Source organism: Camelus bactrianus, chromosome 5 (assembly GCF_048773025.1).
Source record: "Camelus bactrianus isolate YW-2024 breed Bactrian camel chromosome 5, ASM4877302v1, whole genome shotgun sequence".
NCBI lineage: Eukaryota > Metazoa > Chordata > Mammalia > Artiodactyla > Camelidae > Camelus > Camelus bactrianus.
Genome location: NC_133543.1, coordinates 10,049,190 through 10,066,334, shown reverse-complemented (window position 1 = coordinate 10,066,334; position 17,145 = coordinate 10,049,190). Strand labels below are relative to the sequence as shown.

The window sequence follows — 17,145 nt, the reverse complement described above, 5'->3', positions numbered from 1 at the left end:
CCGATCGTTCTTTTGTTAGGAGTGGTGAGCTTGGGCTCGTGTCTCAAGTTCTGACTTAGCTGAGTGCCCCCTTACGATGATGTCTGGTTAGTTCCTGGTAGTGGCACCGCTCTGAGTGAGCACGCCGGAGCAGGTCACTGATGCTCTTTCCTGTAAGAGTGTCCACACTTCCCAGTTGAAGACGCACAGTGTCGGGGCGTTAGAGAACCCAGGGCAGGTGACTAGTGGGTCTGGAGCCCGGTCCTCTGGTTTCCGGGTGAGGCATCGGGCGTGGCCAGCAGTGTTTCTTGAATTGAGCTGGGAGGCTCCCCTCCGGGTCTGAGTGGTTTACAGCGGAGGTTTTAGAATTTTGCCCTCTCCAGAGGCAGTGCCCCCTCCCCTCCCTCTCAGTAGTGACATCGCCCTGGTTTTGTTGTCCCTGGGATGTGCCATCTTTGGGGTGACTGAGGTCACCAGGAAGCCAGACACTGGTCAAGGGGAGCGGGGATTAGGTGTCATTGAGCCCCAGGTCCCAAGCACGTCAAGGATGGCTTTGGAAGTGAAGTTTCTCACTTGTAACACGAGGCCATTTGATTTCACTAATGGTTTTTTTCAGCATTACAACTTATTATCAAGAAAAACCTCCCCCAGAATCCCAGCATTGAAAGCACCGCTGTGCTTTGAGGAGGGATGGGGGGAGGAGGTTGTGTCTGAGCCCACGATCAGGACATGGTCCTTTCGAGTCTGATAGGGTCGTAGGCATGGGTGTGGGACAGGCGTTTGACAGTGTTTCCACCGTGGTCAGTCTGGCATCTGATCATTGGTTTAGACTCAGACTTTGTGTTGTGGGAGTCCTAGGACCACCTGCACGTTTGGTAATTCTCCAGATGGACTCGCAGCTGAGTTTATTACGACAAAAGGACACAGAACAGGATCAGTGAGGGGAAAAGATGCAGAGGTGGTGATGGAAGTGGGCGCAGGCTTCCTGTGGTCCCTCGTGGGGGCGCATGGGGCCTGGGATGCAGAGTGTTCCCGCCCAGGAAAGAGGAGCCCACAGAACACCCGGGGCCGAGGCTTCACTGGGGCTGGGGGCAGAGGCACGGCCACCTGTGTGACCGGCCCCCATCACCAAAACCCCAGAACCCCCGGAAGGAGAGGAGGAGCGCCTCCTAAATCACTGTTTCTGTGAACAATGTAGACAAGCTTGGACGGCATGGCTGTGCCCCGGGAATAGAAAACAGCTGTCAATCGGTAACACAGGCAACAGTCCGAGGGCTGAGTTCCCAGGAGTTGCAGGCTGGCGTGTTGGAGCTGAGCAGCCAGGCCTGCTGTGCCGAGGTTTTATAATCCTTGCTGTCCTGATGTGGCTGTCTGTGTATGTAGAGGAAATATTTAAGGCAGTTACAAAGGGGGAAGAGGGGAAGATACAGGGACCTAAAAGGAGGTCAGAGTGGTCCCTGCACTTAAAGTGGTAGCATGCTGATAGCGGTAGATTGTGGTGACTTACGTGATGTACGATGTAAGACCTTGACCCTGACAGACCTGCACAAGGGATGCTCTCAGAAATACCGCAGGTAAATCACGGTGGAATTCTCAGGCATGCTGAAGTGACCCGCAGGAAGGATGAAACAGAGCCTACTTAAATATCAGTAATTACATTGTGTGTAAATATATTAAATGCCAGTGGTCTGAAGACAGTTACACGGTAGAGATGGGCAGAGTGGATTAAAAACATGACTGTATAAGAAGCTCACTTCAAGTTAATGATACACGTAGGTTGGAAATAGAAGGGTGGAAAAAGATGGATCATACAGACATTAATCAAAAGAAAGCAGGAGTAGGGGAGAGGGTAGAGCTCAGTAGTAGAGCACATGCTTAGCCTGCGTGAGGTCCTGGGTTCAATCCCCAGTGCCTCCATTTAGTTAATTGATTAATTGATTAATTAATTAATAATTACCTCCTTCCCAATAAAGAAAGAAAAGAAAGGAAGGAAGCAGGAGTGACTGTATGAATGTAAGATAAAGTAGATTTCAGAGCCAAGAATATTACCAGGGACAAGAAGGGACATTACATAATGATAAAAAGATCAAGCCACCAAGAAAATACAGCAGACCTGAATATTTATGCACCAAACAACAGAGTTTCAAAGAACGTGGACTAAAAACTGTCGTAAGTGAGAGGAGAAATGAACAACTGCACAGTTGTAGTTGGGGAAGTCAGCCTTCCTCTCACCTAGTAATTGAAACAGTCAGTACAGAAAGTCAGCAACGAAAACAGCTAAACGCCATCAACCAGCAGGTTGATTATTGTTGACATGTCAGAGCACTTCACCCAGCAACAGCAGAACACACACTCTTTTTAGGCGCCCGTGGAGCATCCTCCAAGATAGACCATATCCTAGGACAGACCACAACAAAATTAAAAGAATTGAAATATTACAGAGTGTGTTATCTGACCACAGTGAACTCAAACTAGAAATCAGTAACAAAAAGATGACGAGAAAATCTCCGAACACTTGCAGATGAACACATTTCTAAATGATCCCTGGGGCAAGAGGAAGTCTCAAGGGAAATTTTTAAAAAGACATTGAACTAAATGAAATGCAAATACATCAAAATTTGCGGGGCGCAGCTAAAGAAGTGTGCGAGGGAAATGCATAGCACTGAATGCTTGCATTAGGAGTCTCCGTGCAGAGCGTGTGCCCATGTCCTTAGACAAGCTTGGAGGTCCCCTCTTACAGGAAGCCACCCTGACTACCTTTCCTGCCAGCCCACCCTGTGGGGCCTGCTGTCCCCACTCCCTGTGCATCCTGAGCATGCAGCTCCCCCTACCCCATCAGAGTCTGTCCTGGATGTCTCCCTCCGGAGACTGGGAGCAGTTCCATGGGGGCAGCAGTGAGGCTCTAAGATACATTCATTTCTCCTTGCAGGACCTCAAAATGCTTTTTGTGGGACCAGCAGTTTATTAAATGCTGAAAACCAAATGGCTTTATTTGCTTCTGTTTTAGCAAGCTTGTTTTCACATCTTCAGGTTGAAAACATGGATACCAGGAAGGGTGGTCTAACAGGTGCTCCGGATCCTTCCACCCGAGGGCCCTGTGTACTGATGCACTTTGCCAAGCAATTCCTCCTCTTCACGTGTGTGTAGGGGCTGCGTTGAAACCCCCAAGACTTCATCAAGCACTGACGTTCTCTGTCCCCAGGCTTTGAACCTGGCCTACTCGAGCATTTATGGCAGCTACCGCAACTTCGTGGGGCCCCCGCACTTCCAGGTCATCTGCCGGCTGCTGGGCTACCAGGGCATCGCGGTGGTCATGGAGGAGCTGCTGAAGGTGGTCAAGAGCCTGGTATGTGCCCCTCGGGTGTGCGGCCTTCCTGGGGGGGGATTCTGCACCCATTTCCTCGGGGGGGTGCTTTCCTTTCCAGCCAGTGATTCTCGGTCCTGGGTCATCACAGTGCGTTTTATGAACAGACTCCTTTTCCCAAGTCCCCGTCACACCTTGGCCCGCGGGGCAGTGGGGGCTGGTGGCTGACACGGCCCCTCTCCCTCAGCTGCAAGGCACGATCCTGCAGTATGTGAAGACGCTGATGGAGGTGATGCCCAAGGTCTGCCGGCTGCCTCGGCACGAGTACGGCTCCCCCGGTGAGCGCGGCGCCTCCCTGGGTGCACGGGGGGCGGGGCCAGTGTCAGCCCGGCCACGGGGAGGGACACCAAGTGGGCAGTCACTGACAAGGTTGCCATCTGCTTTCCCCGCTGGGAGGAGGTGGGGGCCAACCAGAGCCTGATGGTCTGCAGCCTTTCAGCCAGGAGCAGGCTGCAGGAGGGTGTGTGGGAGTTGTGGGGCGGGGGTGACAGGGCTCTGAACCCTGTGCGCCTCAGCTCTCCTGCAAAACCTGGATCTTGAACATCACTGACCAGGGAGGGGCAGGGAGCTCGACTGCCAGGTCCAGCTGCCCGCCGGGCTTGACCAGCTCCACGCAGGGTGCAGCCCATCTGTCACATTAGCTGGCCGGCTATAGGGCCCTGGGGCAGGGGTGCCCTGCGGGGTGCCAGCCCTGCACGGCCTGACCAGCACTGGTTTGGGGCTCCGCACACAAAAGCCTTCGTGGTCTCAGGCAGCATTGTCCGTGATAAAACGGGACTGCAGGAGCCCTTGTCTCGTACAAAACTGCCTTTTATCTCGTATCCATTAATACTTCCCTGAGAGCTGGACGACTGCCTTGCTAAGTGACTTGGGCCCACATGTGGACCACCCAGGGGAGGCTGCTCTGATGGGCAGTCGGCTGGTGAGGCTGAGCCCCCGGGGCTGTCACTGGTGTCTCGGGAGACGGCGAGGTGACGCATTCGGCCACTGGGGAGGGAAAGACTGTCGGTGAGCCTGGCTCGGGAGCCTGAGTCCAAGGTCAGAAGTAGATGGGTAACGCTGGGGTCATAAAAGTGGTGCTCAGATCCTGGCCAGAGGGGGGCATTTTTAATGTTGTTGATGAAGCCATTTAGGCCAAATCCAGAGCTGGTCTGGGGCAGAGCTGTGGGCTTCAGGGCCGCTCCCCACACGTCCTCGCCCCGCTGGGTGGCCGGGCCCGTGGCACCTTGTGCGCCTCGTGTAGATGACACTGTGTTGCTGGGGGACCCTGCTCTTTAGTGCCTGTTGGGGGGCTACACGTGTGGAGGAACATCCCCCCCCCGGGAGGGTCCGAGCTCACGCTGGGTGATGTGGAGACCTCGGGGGCGGGTGGTGTGGGGCGTGGACCACGAGAGGAAGGGATGGCCTCTCAGACGGGCAGGGCCGTGGGTGCTTGTGGATCAGCACTCAGGGCTGACCCATTGGGATGAGGAGTTTGAAATCTCTTAAGTCTCCAATTTTGTCCCTCTCTGGTTGTTTTGGCTTTTCCACATCTTCTGTGTGACTATCCACTCTGGAGTCAGCTCCAGGATTTTTGACTGGGTCAGCGTTGAGTGCAGGATTGAGTCAGGGGACACTGACTCTCTGTCCAGGCTTTGTGTCTTGTGTCTTTTCCTGCCATATCACAACATCCAGGGCTTAGGAGCCCTGGGGGAAGCTGTGCGGGTTTCACCATGGAGTAGGCATTTAGCTGCAGGGCTTTGGTTTAGTCCTTTATTGGATTAAGTACACTCCCCTCTGTGCCTGTGAAGTGAGTTTTATCGAATACCTTTCCTACTTCTGGGCATGATGCCTTCTCGGAAGATACAGGCAAACCTGGGAGTCATGGTGGGTTTGGTTCCAGACCACCGCAAAGAAGCGAGCCACGGAACTGTTTGGTTTCCCAAGGCATGTGAAATTATGTTTACGCTTGACTGTAGTCTGTTAAGTGCGCAACAGCATTATGTCTTAAAGAATGTACACACTGTAATTAAAAACACGTCGTTGCTAAAACATGCCAACCATCACCAGAGCCTTTAGCAAGTTGTGACCTTTTTGCCATAGTAACATCCAAGATCACTGATCACAGATCACCCTAACAAATAAAATAAATGATGAAGGAGTTTAAAATGGGGGCGGATATAGCTCAGGGGTAGAGCGCATGCTTAGGGAGCACAAGGTCCTGGGTTCAATCCCCAGTACCTCCATCGAAAAACAAACTAAATAAATAATTACCTCCCCGCTGCAAAAAAAAAGGAAAAAGGAAAATTTTCTGAAATTTTTTAAATTAAAAAAATAGAAAAGGGTTTAAAAAATTAAGGGAGGGTATAGCTCAAGTGGTAGAGCGCAAGCTTAGCGTGCACGAGGTCCTACGTTCCATCCCCAGTACCGCCATCAAGATAGACAGATAGAGAAACAGAGAAATAAATAAATCTAATCCCCCGAAACAAAGACCAAAACCAAATAAAAAATAAAAACAAAAATATGTATAAACGAAAAAACCCTAAAAAAAATTTTTTTTAACTTTAAAAAATACTACAAGAATTACAAAATGTGACAAAGAGACATGCGGTGAGCAGATGCTGCTGGAAAAATGGTGCCTGTAGACTTGCTCAATGCAGGGTCGCCACAAACCCTCAATGTGCAAAAAGCACAATGTCTGCAAAACATAGTAACACGAGCTCTGCCTGTGGTGGACAGACCACCACTGCAGGGACGGTGCTGGGATCAGGAGACGGGTGGCCATGCCCATGGTGGGCACAGTGGCCATGTCAGAAGATGCTGGCCGGGGACCCCAGGCGGCACCCTGGGGCATCTCCTGCCCCTCCAGCCTCCCCCAACCCCAGCCTCACGCTCCCTCACCACAGGCATCCTGGAGTTCTTCCACCACCAGTTGAAGGACATCGTTGAGTACGCAGAGCTGAAGACAGTGTGCTTCCAGAACCTGCGGGAGGTGGGCAACGCCGTCCTCTTCTGCCTGCTCATCGAGCAGAGCCTGGTGAGTGCCCAGCCCTGCCCGAGTCCTGCCGGGCCCCGGCCTAGGGGTGATGGGAGAGGGAAAGCTTCAGAGACTTGCTCTATTGGGATTATTAATGATGGAAGGGGAGCAAGTGTTCTTTCTTCATGACTATTTAGACTTTAATTTGAATTTGTTTCCTACAATTGAAAAACAGAAAAACTTTCAAATTAAAATGAAACATTTGTTTCCTTTTTGGAAATACGATTTTAAAACTTCAACAAATCATGTCATCTTTTTTTGTTGTTGTTCCTATTTTATTTTTTTCTCTACATATGATGTTATATTTATCTATATATAGTTCTAAAAACTGTTGAGTTTTTTTCTATTTGTTCTATTTGAAACCCATTTTATTAAATAAATTTGGAAAATTTGAAAAGTCTTTAAAAAAAGAAAAACAGAAATGCAATGAAGTTCGTTAAAGAATGGTTTACTTTGTGAGCATCATCAGAATGTTTTATTATGTATTATTTGCTGCATCTAAATGAACATATGTGACATACACATAAGGTATAGAGCACCGCTGCCCGGGAGAGCTGGCTGTGATGGAGAGGTCAGATCTGAGGCTGTTGAGCCCTCAAAAGTGTGGCTCCGTGTGACAGAAGAACTGATTTTTACATTTTACTGAATTTTAGTTATTTGATGTTTAAAGAGCTGCGCATGCCCCATCCCCGCCGTGGTGGAGAGCATGATAAAGCAGACACTGGGACCCCCTCAGCACTAAGAAGTCAGTCACATGTGGAACACCTGCTTTCTCCACTGATTCCTCTGGTGTCATTTAGCCTGTCCCTCTGTCCCCTGTAGGTCATGTCAACTGACAGCTCTGAACTGAGGGCCTAGTGAGTGTGACAGGGGCTCTCAGGGGCCTCGCTCTGCATCTCCCTCAGGACTGCTGTTAAACGCTCCCTTCGTGATGTGTGTCCATTGTACTATAATTTGAGTAACTTCTGTGTTACATTTGATGCACACACCTCTCCCTGTCTGTGGCTTGAGTTTTCACTCTGTAGTGGTGGTATTTGATAAACTGATACTCTTTGTTTGAATATAGTCACTTTTTTTCATGGTTAACACATTTTGTATCTCTTGAAAGAAGTCCTTTTCTACCTAGGAGTCATGAAGGTGTTCTTGTGTATTTCCGTCCACACGTGGTGGGTTTTGCTTTCAGTTCTAATCCTTCTGGGATTGGCTTTGGTGTCTCATGTGAGATGTGGAGGAAGTCTCTTTGTCCCTCTCTGGGGGGGTGACCAGTTGTCCCTCCTTCCACGACTGCAGGACAGTGCCTCTCCCTGCTGGTCCCCAGGGCCGCTCTGTCCCCCTGCAGGCTCCGGTGGACACGCTGCTGCATCTCTTGTCTTCCTTCCATGTCCCGCTGGTCTGTGCATCTGTCCCTGGCTTCCAGCTCGTAGCCTTATGCGTTATAGCTCCAACTTCTGTCCTGACACCTGACACGCCGTGTTCCTGACCTCGTGTCTTCAAGTACCTGCTGCCTTTTCGTGGATCCTGGTTCTGCTTTGAAAGGATTAGAATCAGCTTGTCAAATGGATTGAAAAAGCACATTGGGATTTCAGCGGGAATTGCATTGCCTTTCTAGCTCCATGTAGGGAGGTCTTTGCTCTGTTGCTTCTTTCGGGGGGGTGGGTAATTAGGTTATTTATTTATTTTTAGAAGCAGTACTGGGGATTGAACCCAGGACCCCACGCATGCTAAGCACACGCTCTGCCACTTGAGCTGTCCCTCCCTGCCTGCTCTGTTGCTTCTTAAAGCAGTCTCTTGTCTCTGGGGCCCTGGCAGCTTGGCAGGGGCAGGGTCGTGTTTTGCAGAGACGGGGACCAGGGTGCCCCGTACACTGAGCTGCACATGGCAGTCAGACTGCCGGGCCTGTAGTGGCTGGCTGAGCCATGGGACTGGCCGCCTCGCACCTGTGTCTGCAAAAATCAAAGTATGTTGGATACGGCCTCTGGTTGAAACCCACATCTTCCAGCTTCCCTTCTGCTGCTCTGCTCCCAGGAGACCCTTTCCAGAGAGAGGGGACCCCCAGGCCCTCATTGCCCCACCCCCTGTGACTCGCACAGCCGCCCTGCCCTACAGCACCGGTGGTGGGAGGGGGAGTGGCGGGTGGCTCCCCGAGGAGCAGGTGTCCAGGGCAGCCTCACCCCAGAAACAGCTGAGGGAGAGCTACATCTTCACCCTAAATACATGTGAATTTTTAACAACCAAATAAGTGAGGGAAAAATTCCTTTAAATAGTAATCACTTATGAAATTGAAATATTTACTATAGAACAGTTCCCCTCACGTGTGGCTTTTCCTGAACACGCACATGAAGTGCAGCCTCGTCCACGTGTGTCCAGGCCTGAAGGTGCCCCTTAGTCACTGGCCCCAGGGCAGGGCAGGGGGCTGCCCTGTGGAATTGATCAGGTTAGTGGCAGAGACTCCTTAAAGGCTGGTGTCTCTTCTGGTCCAGATGCCCTTTTAGGAAATAAGATAAACTGTTAAAAGCTTTTCCTTTACAAAATAGAAAATGTCAAGGACTTCCTTATATGAGCAGAAAATAATTATGGACCCAAACTCCTAGGGTCCTATTAGGACTAACAGATGCCCACGGCTATATATAAAATACATAACCAACAAGGGCCCCCTGTACAGCACAGGGAACTGGATTCAGTCTCTTGTAATAACCTGTAATGGAAAAGAATAGACATATATACATGTATAACTGAGTCCCTTTGCTGTACGTGTGAAACTAACTTGTAAATCAACTACACTTCAATTAAAAAAAACTCTAGTTTTCAGGTGATTGATGGCCCTGAGTAAATGTTTCCTTGCAGACTTTTTGTTGTTTGGCCTAAAATAACTGCAGATGGGTCAGGTTCACTGCCTGGTGATTCACCTACAAATGGGTAACCTTGATGATACAATAATCTTAGTACATCTCATTGCAGTGTAACATAATGTAACGTAACACGATAATGCAATACGATAATATAATATAATTATATACTGTTCCACAAGAAAAAAAATGCAATGATGGAACCACGGGAGTTTGAAGCTGGAGGGGCAGGACTTACTATCTCTTCTCAGCTCAAAGGAGTTGTCAGGATGACACTTGGACATTTGTTGCTTCTGGAAGGAGTGTGATCCTGTGTTAGACACTTCAGAATTGCGGGAGGAGGGTAGAGCTCAGTGGTAGAGCGGGTGCTTAGCATGCACGAGGTCCTGGGTTCAGTCCCCAGTACCTCCAGTAAGATAAATAAATAAATAAATAAACCTAATTACTTCCCCCCCAAAAATAAATAAATAAAAATAGTAATGAAAAATACTTTAAAAAAAAAAAACTTCGGAAAATCTCAGACCGATGAGATCCTTACCTGCCCAGACCCTTCAATCCCCGTTATCTATCGCTGGACGCCCTTCTGAGTCGTCTGGGACTCTCAAAGACCCCCTAGCCCTGGGGGCCCCGGCTGGCCCCAGAAATTTGTTCAGTGACCAAAAACACTGATCTTGCTCTGAATCTCTGCACTGGATGGATGCTTCTGACTCTCTGAAGAAGGGCTGTTTTCATTTTGGTTTTCAAATTCTGCTAAACCCAACCCAAAATTTTTGGTAATGTAGGTTTTTTTTTTTACCTTGTATTTGTGTATGCTTGCTAAATTTTTTGTTTTAGATAGCTTTACGTTGCTTGTTCTTTTTTTAAATTGAAATATAGTCAGTCACAATTGTGTCAATTTCTGGTGTACAGCATACTGTCCCCGTAATGCATGTATATACAGTTCTCTTTCATTAAAGGTTATTAGAAGATATTGAACATAATTCCCTGTGCTGTACAGAAGAAATTTGTTTTTTTAATCTACTTTTATATATAGTTAATATTTTCAAATCTCGAACTTCCAAATTTATCCTTTCTCACCCCCTTTTTCCCCACCACTGGTAACTTTAGATTGTTTACTAAGTCTGCAGGTCTGTTTCTGCTGTGTAGATGACTTCATTAGTGCCCTCTTTTTCCTTTTTTTAGATTCCACATATGAGTGGTACCATATGGTGTCTTTCTTTCTCTTTCTGGCTGACTGCACTCAGAACAGTGATCTCCAGGTCCATCCCTGTTGCTGCATGCTTGTTTTTAATGCTGATATTTATGGCCATTCTCCCTCTTTCTGTGGTTTGGTTTGGGGGCAGAAGTTTGAGCTCATTGGCCGTGGCACCAGGAAGCAGCCCAGGTGGCCAGGTGGCCCATCTGGAGTGGCATTGCCGGTGGGCAGGGTGCTTTACCACCGTTAGAGACCCCTGCCTGTGTGGCTCTGTCCCCGCGATGCCACCCACTGGCCGGGCCACTTCCTTGCAGTCAGTCACCTTCCAAATGCCCTCCCGCCCTCTGTTGGTGCAGGCAGGCCACTTTGCGTTTCTCACTTGACAGTAAGTATGTCCTGGAGACCACAGCACATGGGTAAGTGGTGATGTTCCTCAGCCTTTTTGTAGCTGCACAGGCTCCCGCGGACACCACCCTCCTTCCTGTGTTTGCAAGGTGCGCCTCACAGCCCGATGCTTTCCTTCCTTGACCGTGTCCCCGCCACCACACACACACTCCTAGTGCAGGAGGCCCGGGAGCAGGTCCTGTGCGTGCTGGCCCAGAGGGCGCCTGTCACGTGTGTTCTGCGCACAGGACTCGGGCACAGGAGACCGGGAGCTGGGGGGGTCAGCATCCCTCCGGAGGGTCTGGTGGAGCTGGGGTGGCTGGCTGGCTGCTGCGCTGGGTGTCTGTTAGGTGATGGTGGGACCCTCACCTGATGGGGACAGAAAGCCTTCGCTCCCTCCTGTTGGTCTTAGCTTTGCTGTCACCTTGGGGGAGCTCCTCAAGGGAAACTCTTGGCAGTCAGGATGCTGTGACTCTCTGACGCCCACTTCTCTGTTTAATAATCTGCTTTGTTACAGTTTCCGGGTGGGTGGAGAGTAGGAGGTGCGGGAACTCCTGCCCGTCTTCTGCCCTGAGGTGATGGCACCACGGTCGGGGGAGCCCTCCACTGTTTGCGGGCCCCGGACTCGGGAAGGGCGCCCTGTGCGTGACCACCTTTGGGTGCATGGTGGGGCTCTGGGAGTTCTGTCGCCCCTGTGACGCTGGAAGTAAACTCTCCGCAGTGCGTTCTCCTGGAGGGTGGCTGGGCCGTGCGTGGTGCAGGGTGTCGTCAGCTCTGAAGGAGCTGGTGATATAGCAGCACGCTCAGGGCCACTGCTCGGAACTTTGTCTGGGGCTCTGGGGACACTGGTGCTGCCCCTTCCTGCTGCCTCCCGCCCTGTTTGCACAGGAAGTGCCTTCTTTCTGCCTGTGTAGGGAGGGCTGTCAGACTGTAAATGCTGGAAAGCAAAGGCCACGTTCAAGGCTGGGGTTGTGTGTGCCCACGTTGAAATTAGCCAAAAGTAAGTAAACTGAAAATTCAGTTCCTCAGCCACATTCCAAGGACTTGATCATCACCCGTGGCTGGCAGTACCTCAGAGGACAGCAGACCAAGAACATTTCCAGAAGCCCTGAGACTCCGTTTACTTTACACTAAATGACAAAGATGTGCCTTGTTTCCAGCACTGATTTCTTTGTCCATCTTTGCTGCGAGATAAACTTCCTAACGCAGCCTTCTCTCTGTTCTAGTCTTTAGAAGAAGTCTGTGACCTGCTGCACGCAGCCCCTTTCCAGAACATCTTGCCAAGAGTCCACGTGAAAGGTGAGCCAGTGTCCTCTGACCAGGGTGGGGACACACGTCTGTGTGGCCAGAGGACTCAAGGCTGGTTTTTTTTTAGTTTAGTGCCATTCATTGGGGTAATTGGTAATTTAATATAGTTAAGTGAGTATTGAATAACTGAAGTATTTAGGGCTGGAATGATACGTCTTGGATGTGCGTCAGAAAAGCTTGGGTGGGGGAGATGGTACAGCTCAGGGGTAGAGCGTGTGCCTAGCCTGCACAAGGTCTTGGCTTCAGTCCCCAGTATCTCCATTAAAATAAATACATAAACCTAATTAACTCCCCCACAAAAAAACCCAGAATCGCATAGGAGCAGGAATGTCGAGTATTTGTCCAGCGAGCGGCAGGAGCTCGTGATCCTTGCAGCAGGTGGGCACAGAGGGCTCAACTGTCCTAAGCTCTGCTTTTGATTACTTTGGATTTTTCAATATGTTTTAAAAAGTGGGATTTTTTTTCAATACGTTTAAAAAAGTGAATATTGAAACCAGTGGGGGTTTTGGATGGGGAAGGGATGAAAGTCATCATCCTCTTCTCCATCAGCTAAGCTCCACCTGGTTCTGTTGACTGTTCCCAGACCAGTTCTGTCCTCTGCTTTCACATGAGTCCACACCATCAGCATGTCCCGTAGAACCTGGGTCACTGCACTGGCCTCCTAACTGGTGTCCCTGCTTCCACCCCTGCGCCCCCTGCAACTTACTCGCAGCAGAGCAGCCCAAGTGAAATTGTAAAGTTGTAAATGAAAAAGTTGTAAATGAAAAATCACTCCCCTGCTCGGACCCCTCCAAGGCTCCCCAGGACCTCAGGCCCTGTTCTCCTGGTGGGATGATTTAGGTAGGGAATTCAGGCCCAGCTGCCCTAACAGATAAGATGTGCGGCCCCCAGAGATGGAGGTCTGGGGCACTTAGCTCCTCCATCCCAGGCAGAGCTCTCCCTAGTTCTTTATTTGCATGTCAAGTTTTGTCAGATCTTCCCAACAGACCTGGTTGAAAAGATAGCAGGGATATCCCCATTTTACAGCTGGGCAAACAAAGGCTGAGAGACGGGAGGAGACCCACTCATGGCCACTCAGTAAGTGGCAGACAAAGTAAAATCAATAGGTAAATAGAGAACAATTGTGATACAGCCATACTCGGCAAAAAAAAAAAAAAAGGAATGACTGATATATTGAGACATATTGAGATAACATAGATAAATCTCAAAATAATGATGCTTAGTGAAAGAAGCCAGACGGAAAGGGAGTATGGCTGTGTGCGTCAGTCTGAGTCTGTTCAGGCTGCTGTAACAAAACACCACGGACTGGGTGGCTTAGGAACGGCAGAAAGTTATTTCTCACTGTTGCGGAGGCTGGGAAGTCGGATCAAGGGGCCGGCAGGCTCAGTGCCAATGTGAGGTCCCGCTCCCTGGTTCCCAAGCAGCTGTCTCTGTGCTGTGTGCACCCGCACGTGGCGGGCGTGCAGGGGAGCGCTCCACAGCCCCTTTCGCAAGGACACCGATCCCAGTCAGGGCAGCTCTGCCCTCAGGACCTAATTACCTCCCACAGACCCCACCCTCAAATACCATTCCTGTAGAGGTTAGGATTTCAACATAGGGATTTTGAGAGAACACAGGCATGCAGTTTATAGCAGATTCCACTTACAAAAAACCCTGGAAAATGCAAACTCGTCTGCGTGACAGAAAGCAGATCAGTGGTTGCGCGAGGACACAGCATCCCTGAAGAGGGTGTCGGGAGGATCAGGGATTATAAAGGGATGGGGGGAGGGGTGGACATGTGCACTGTCTGGCGGTTTCACAGATGTACGCTGTGTCAGACTTACCAAAACGTATACTTTGAATGTGTGCAAGATGCTGTATGTCAATTATAGCTCAATAAAGCTGTTTTTTTCTTTTAAGTGCATATTGAGGGGGGAGGGTATAGCTCAGTGGTAGAGCACAAGCTGAGCACGCACCCGGTCCCAGGTTCAATCCCCGGTACTGCCATAATTAATCAATCAATCAATCTAATTACCTCCCCCTGCAAAACAATTAAAATAATTTTTAAAAATAAAATTTAAAAAGTGAATATTCAACAGAAAATCCGTTTTCTGTTTGAATTAAAATAGCAAATGTGGCAGTTCTATAAAAGAATTTTCAAAGAAAATCTCCATGTATAATGTTAAGTTAAACATCTTTCATTTGTGGGGGGTTTATTTGTTTTATTAATTTATTTTTGCCAAGTTAAACTTGTGTCACTGTTTTTCATACAAAGGGAGAAAACTTTTTTTTTCCTCTGCAGAGGGAGAGAGACTTGATGCCAAAATGAAAAGGCTAGAATCCAAGTACGCCCCACTGCATCTGGTCCCTCTGATTGAAAGACTGGGAACCCCTCAGGTAACACGCCTCTCCCGTGAGCTGGGCCTCCACGTCGGGCTCTTGGCTCAGGCTCTGGGTGAGACCCAGACCCGAGGTGTCATGAGGTTGGACAGCCCCGCTCATCCGCTCAGGCCCCCGTGTCTCCAGTGGGGTTCGTAACAGGACCTTGTCTCAGGGTGGCCGCGAAGGCTTAGTGAGCTAACTGTGGAAGGGGCTGAGCCCGCCACCTGGCAGGTGAGACACACACTGTAAACGTCACTGTTTTGTCCATCCCTTCACAAGAAGGCTTCCTCATCGGTTTCTAAGAACAGGAGACAGTGGGAGTCTCTGGGACAGGAGGCAGGACATCCGGGAGGAGGTCCCTGATCCTGTATCAGCCTGAGCTACATCAGGGTCTCAGCCTCCGCACTGTTGCCGTTTTGGAGCAGATGCTCCTTTGTTGGGGGGAACGTCCTATGAACTGGGACATTTAGTGGGATCCCTGGCCTCTACTCACTAGATGCCACTAGACTCACCCTGACCTGTGACAACCAAAAATGTCTCCACGCATTGTCGGATGTCCTCTGGATGCAAATCACAGCTGTGCCTGACAGTTCTTGACCCCAAAATATATCAGGGCTGCTAAGACATATAGGTAATGATAGTTGATGTTATTTATTTTGCTGATGCCTGTTTCTCAAAACCCTCTTCTGCAAGCTGGGATGGTTTTCTAGTCAGAAAGAAAAGTGGAGCAGTTGGGGTTCAGGACTCCAGCCTCCTGCCCTGCCCATGACATTTCGTCCTTTCCACAGCAAATTGCAATAGCGAGAGAGGGGGACTTGCTGACAAAGGAGCGTCTCTGCTGCGGCCTGTCCATGTTTGAAGTCATCCTGACTCGGATCCGGACCTTTCTGGACGACCCCATCTGGCGTGGGCCGCTGCCCAGCAACGGGGTCATGCACGTGGATGACTGCGTTGAGTTCCACAGACTGTGGAGTGCCATGCAGTTTGTCTACTGCATTCCCGTGGGGACCCACGAGTTCACCGTCGAGTAAGCACGTGCTCAGCGGAGGGGGGAGGGGGGAGCAGAAGCTGGTTCTGGGCCAACACAGAAGACCCCCTGCACCTGGAAACGGACCCCAGCATCACTGGGCGGCTGTAATGCCCCTTATGTGACAGGGAGGGCTCGGGGCCGGCCTTCTGGAATTCTCTGAACCCATGGGCACTTACACAAGTCAGGCATGCATTTTCCTAGGTAGGAGGGCCACAGCTTCTTGAACTCATTTTTCAGGGAGGGGCCATGAGCTAAAAAAGGTTAGGAAACAGTTTGCCAGCAGAACCCAAAAGAGGTGTTCACCAAAGCAGGGGCACGTCCGTGCTCCGCGTTCCCTGCCCGGCTCCGCCCCGCGGGTGGCGTGGCCACTGGTGTCTGAGCGCCACCCCCCCCCCCCACTTCTCGTCTCCAGGCAGTGTTTCGGCGACGGGCTCCACTGGGCCGGCTGCATGATCATCGTGCTGCTCGGGCAGCAGCGGCGCTTCGCCGTGCTGGATTTCTGCTACCATCTCCTCAAAGTCCAGAAACACGACGGCAAAGATGAAATTATCAAAAACGTGGTATGTGGATATTTCACAAAAAAAGGATACTTTCTGTTTATGAAAAGCTGTTTTCCTGGGGATGTTTCTCATCCCAGCACTTAAGGTGCCACCAACTGGAGATTTCCTTTTGCTTCCCAAGGGAATCTAAATGTAATTGGTAAGTAAAGGAGTCTGGCAGGTAAATACTGATGGTTCCATTTGCCTTCCGTTTTCAGGGTATGTAGACCTACCTCCTATATAGTCTTATAAAATCTGCATTTTCAGATCATTGGCACAGTCTTCCAGTCTTCTGGCTCCCTTTGTTGTAGTTAAAGTGTGTTTGGGGCTATCTTTAAAGATTTTTTTGTGTTTGTCATTTTATGGACTCTTTGTTGTTGAATTCCAGAAAATACTCTGCCATTTGCCGTTGCAAATATTTTATTTTTCTTCCATTTGGGACTCTGGTTAGACATGTGTTAGACATTCTTAGCTGCTCTCTACTTATCCTACAGTTTTCTAGGTCCGAAGTCCGGTACGGCTCGGCTCAGCTGGGTCCTCTGTGCACTTTCAGTATCCTAGGGCTGTGTTCCTTCTGGGGCCTCTGGGCATGGATCTGCTGCAGACTCACTCAGGTGGTTGGGTCCATTCAGTTCCTTGCAGTTGGACGACTGAGGTCCCGCATCCTTGCTGGCTAATTAGCCCACATCCCTTCTCATGTTTAACTTTCTGCCATGTCTCTCCTGCCTCCAGCTGGAGGAAGTCCTCTGCACATGATTTGATTGGGTCCATGTGGCTACTTTCCCTGTTTTGAAGTCTGTAAGCTTGACTACATTTGCAAAGTCCCCTTCGCCATGGGAAGCTAGTATGTTCACAGGTCCCAGGGATTGGGGTGTAGACATCTTTGTGACTCAACCTCTCACCGCCCCATTTCCTTGGCTCTCTGGGCTCTACCCAGAGTACTTTCTTCGTTTAACTAACTAACGTCAGCTCAGTCTGGTATGCTACGTGTCTACTTTTGAAAATCATTAGTTTATATTTAAAATTTTGATTTAGTTTTTCAAATCTTGGTAGTACTTGATAATTTTACCATCTCCATGGAATTTTTCCATTTTTTACTTGTTTACACATTTCATGTGTCTTA

The 17,145-nt window shown here is 49.7% G+C and overlaps 1 protein-coding gene and 1 non-coding gene across 2 annotated transcripts in view; both read left to right on the top strand.

Moving 5' to 3' along the window:
* Positions 1-17,145, top strand: part of CYFIP1 (cytoplasmic FMR1 interacting protein 1) — a 93,606-nt gene that overhangs the window by 74,924 nt on the left and 1,537 nt on the right. Inside the window, 7 exon segments of the mRNA XM_074363398.1 lie at positions 3,182-3,325; positions 3,531-3,621; positions 6,229-6,359; positions 12,011-12,083; positions 14,374-14,468; positions 15,242-15,480; positions 15,896-16,043. Of these exon segments, the coding sequence (XP_074219499.1) occupies positions 3,182-3,325; positions 3,531-3,621; positions 6,229-6,359; positions 12,011-12,083; positions 14,374-14,468; positions 15,242-15,480; positions 15,896-16,043 (921 nt within the window).
* On the top strand, positions 5,496-5,568 carry TRNAP-AGG (transfer RNA proline (anticodon AGG)). Its single transcript has one exon. It is a non-coding gene; the product is annotated as a tRNA-Pro (tRNA).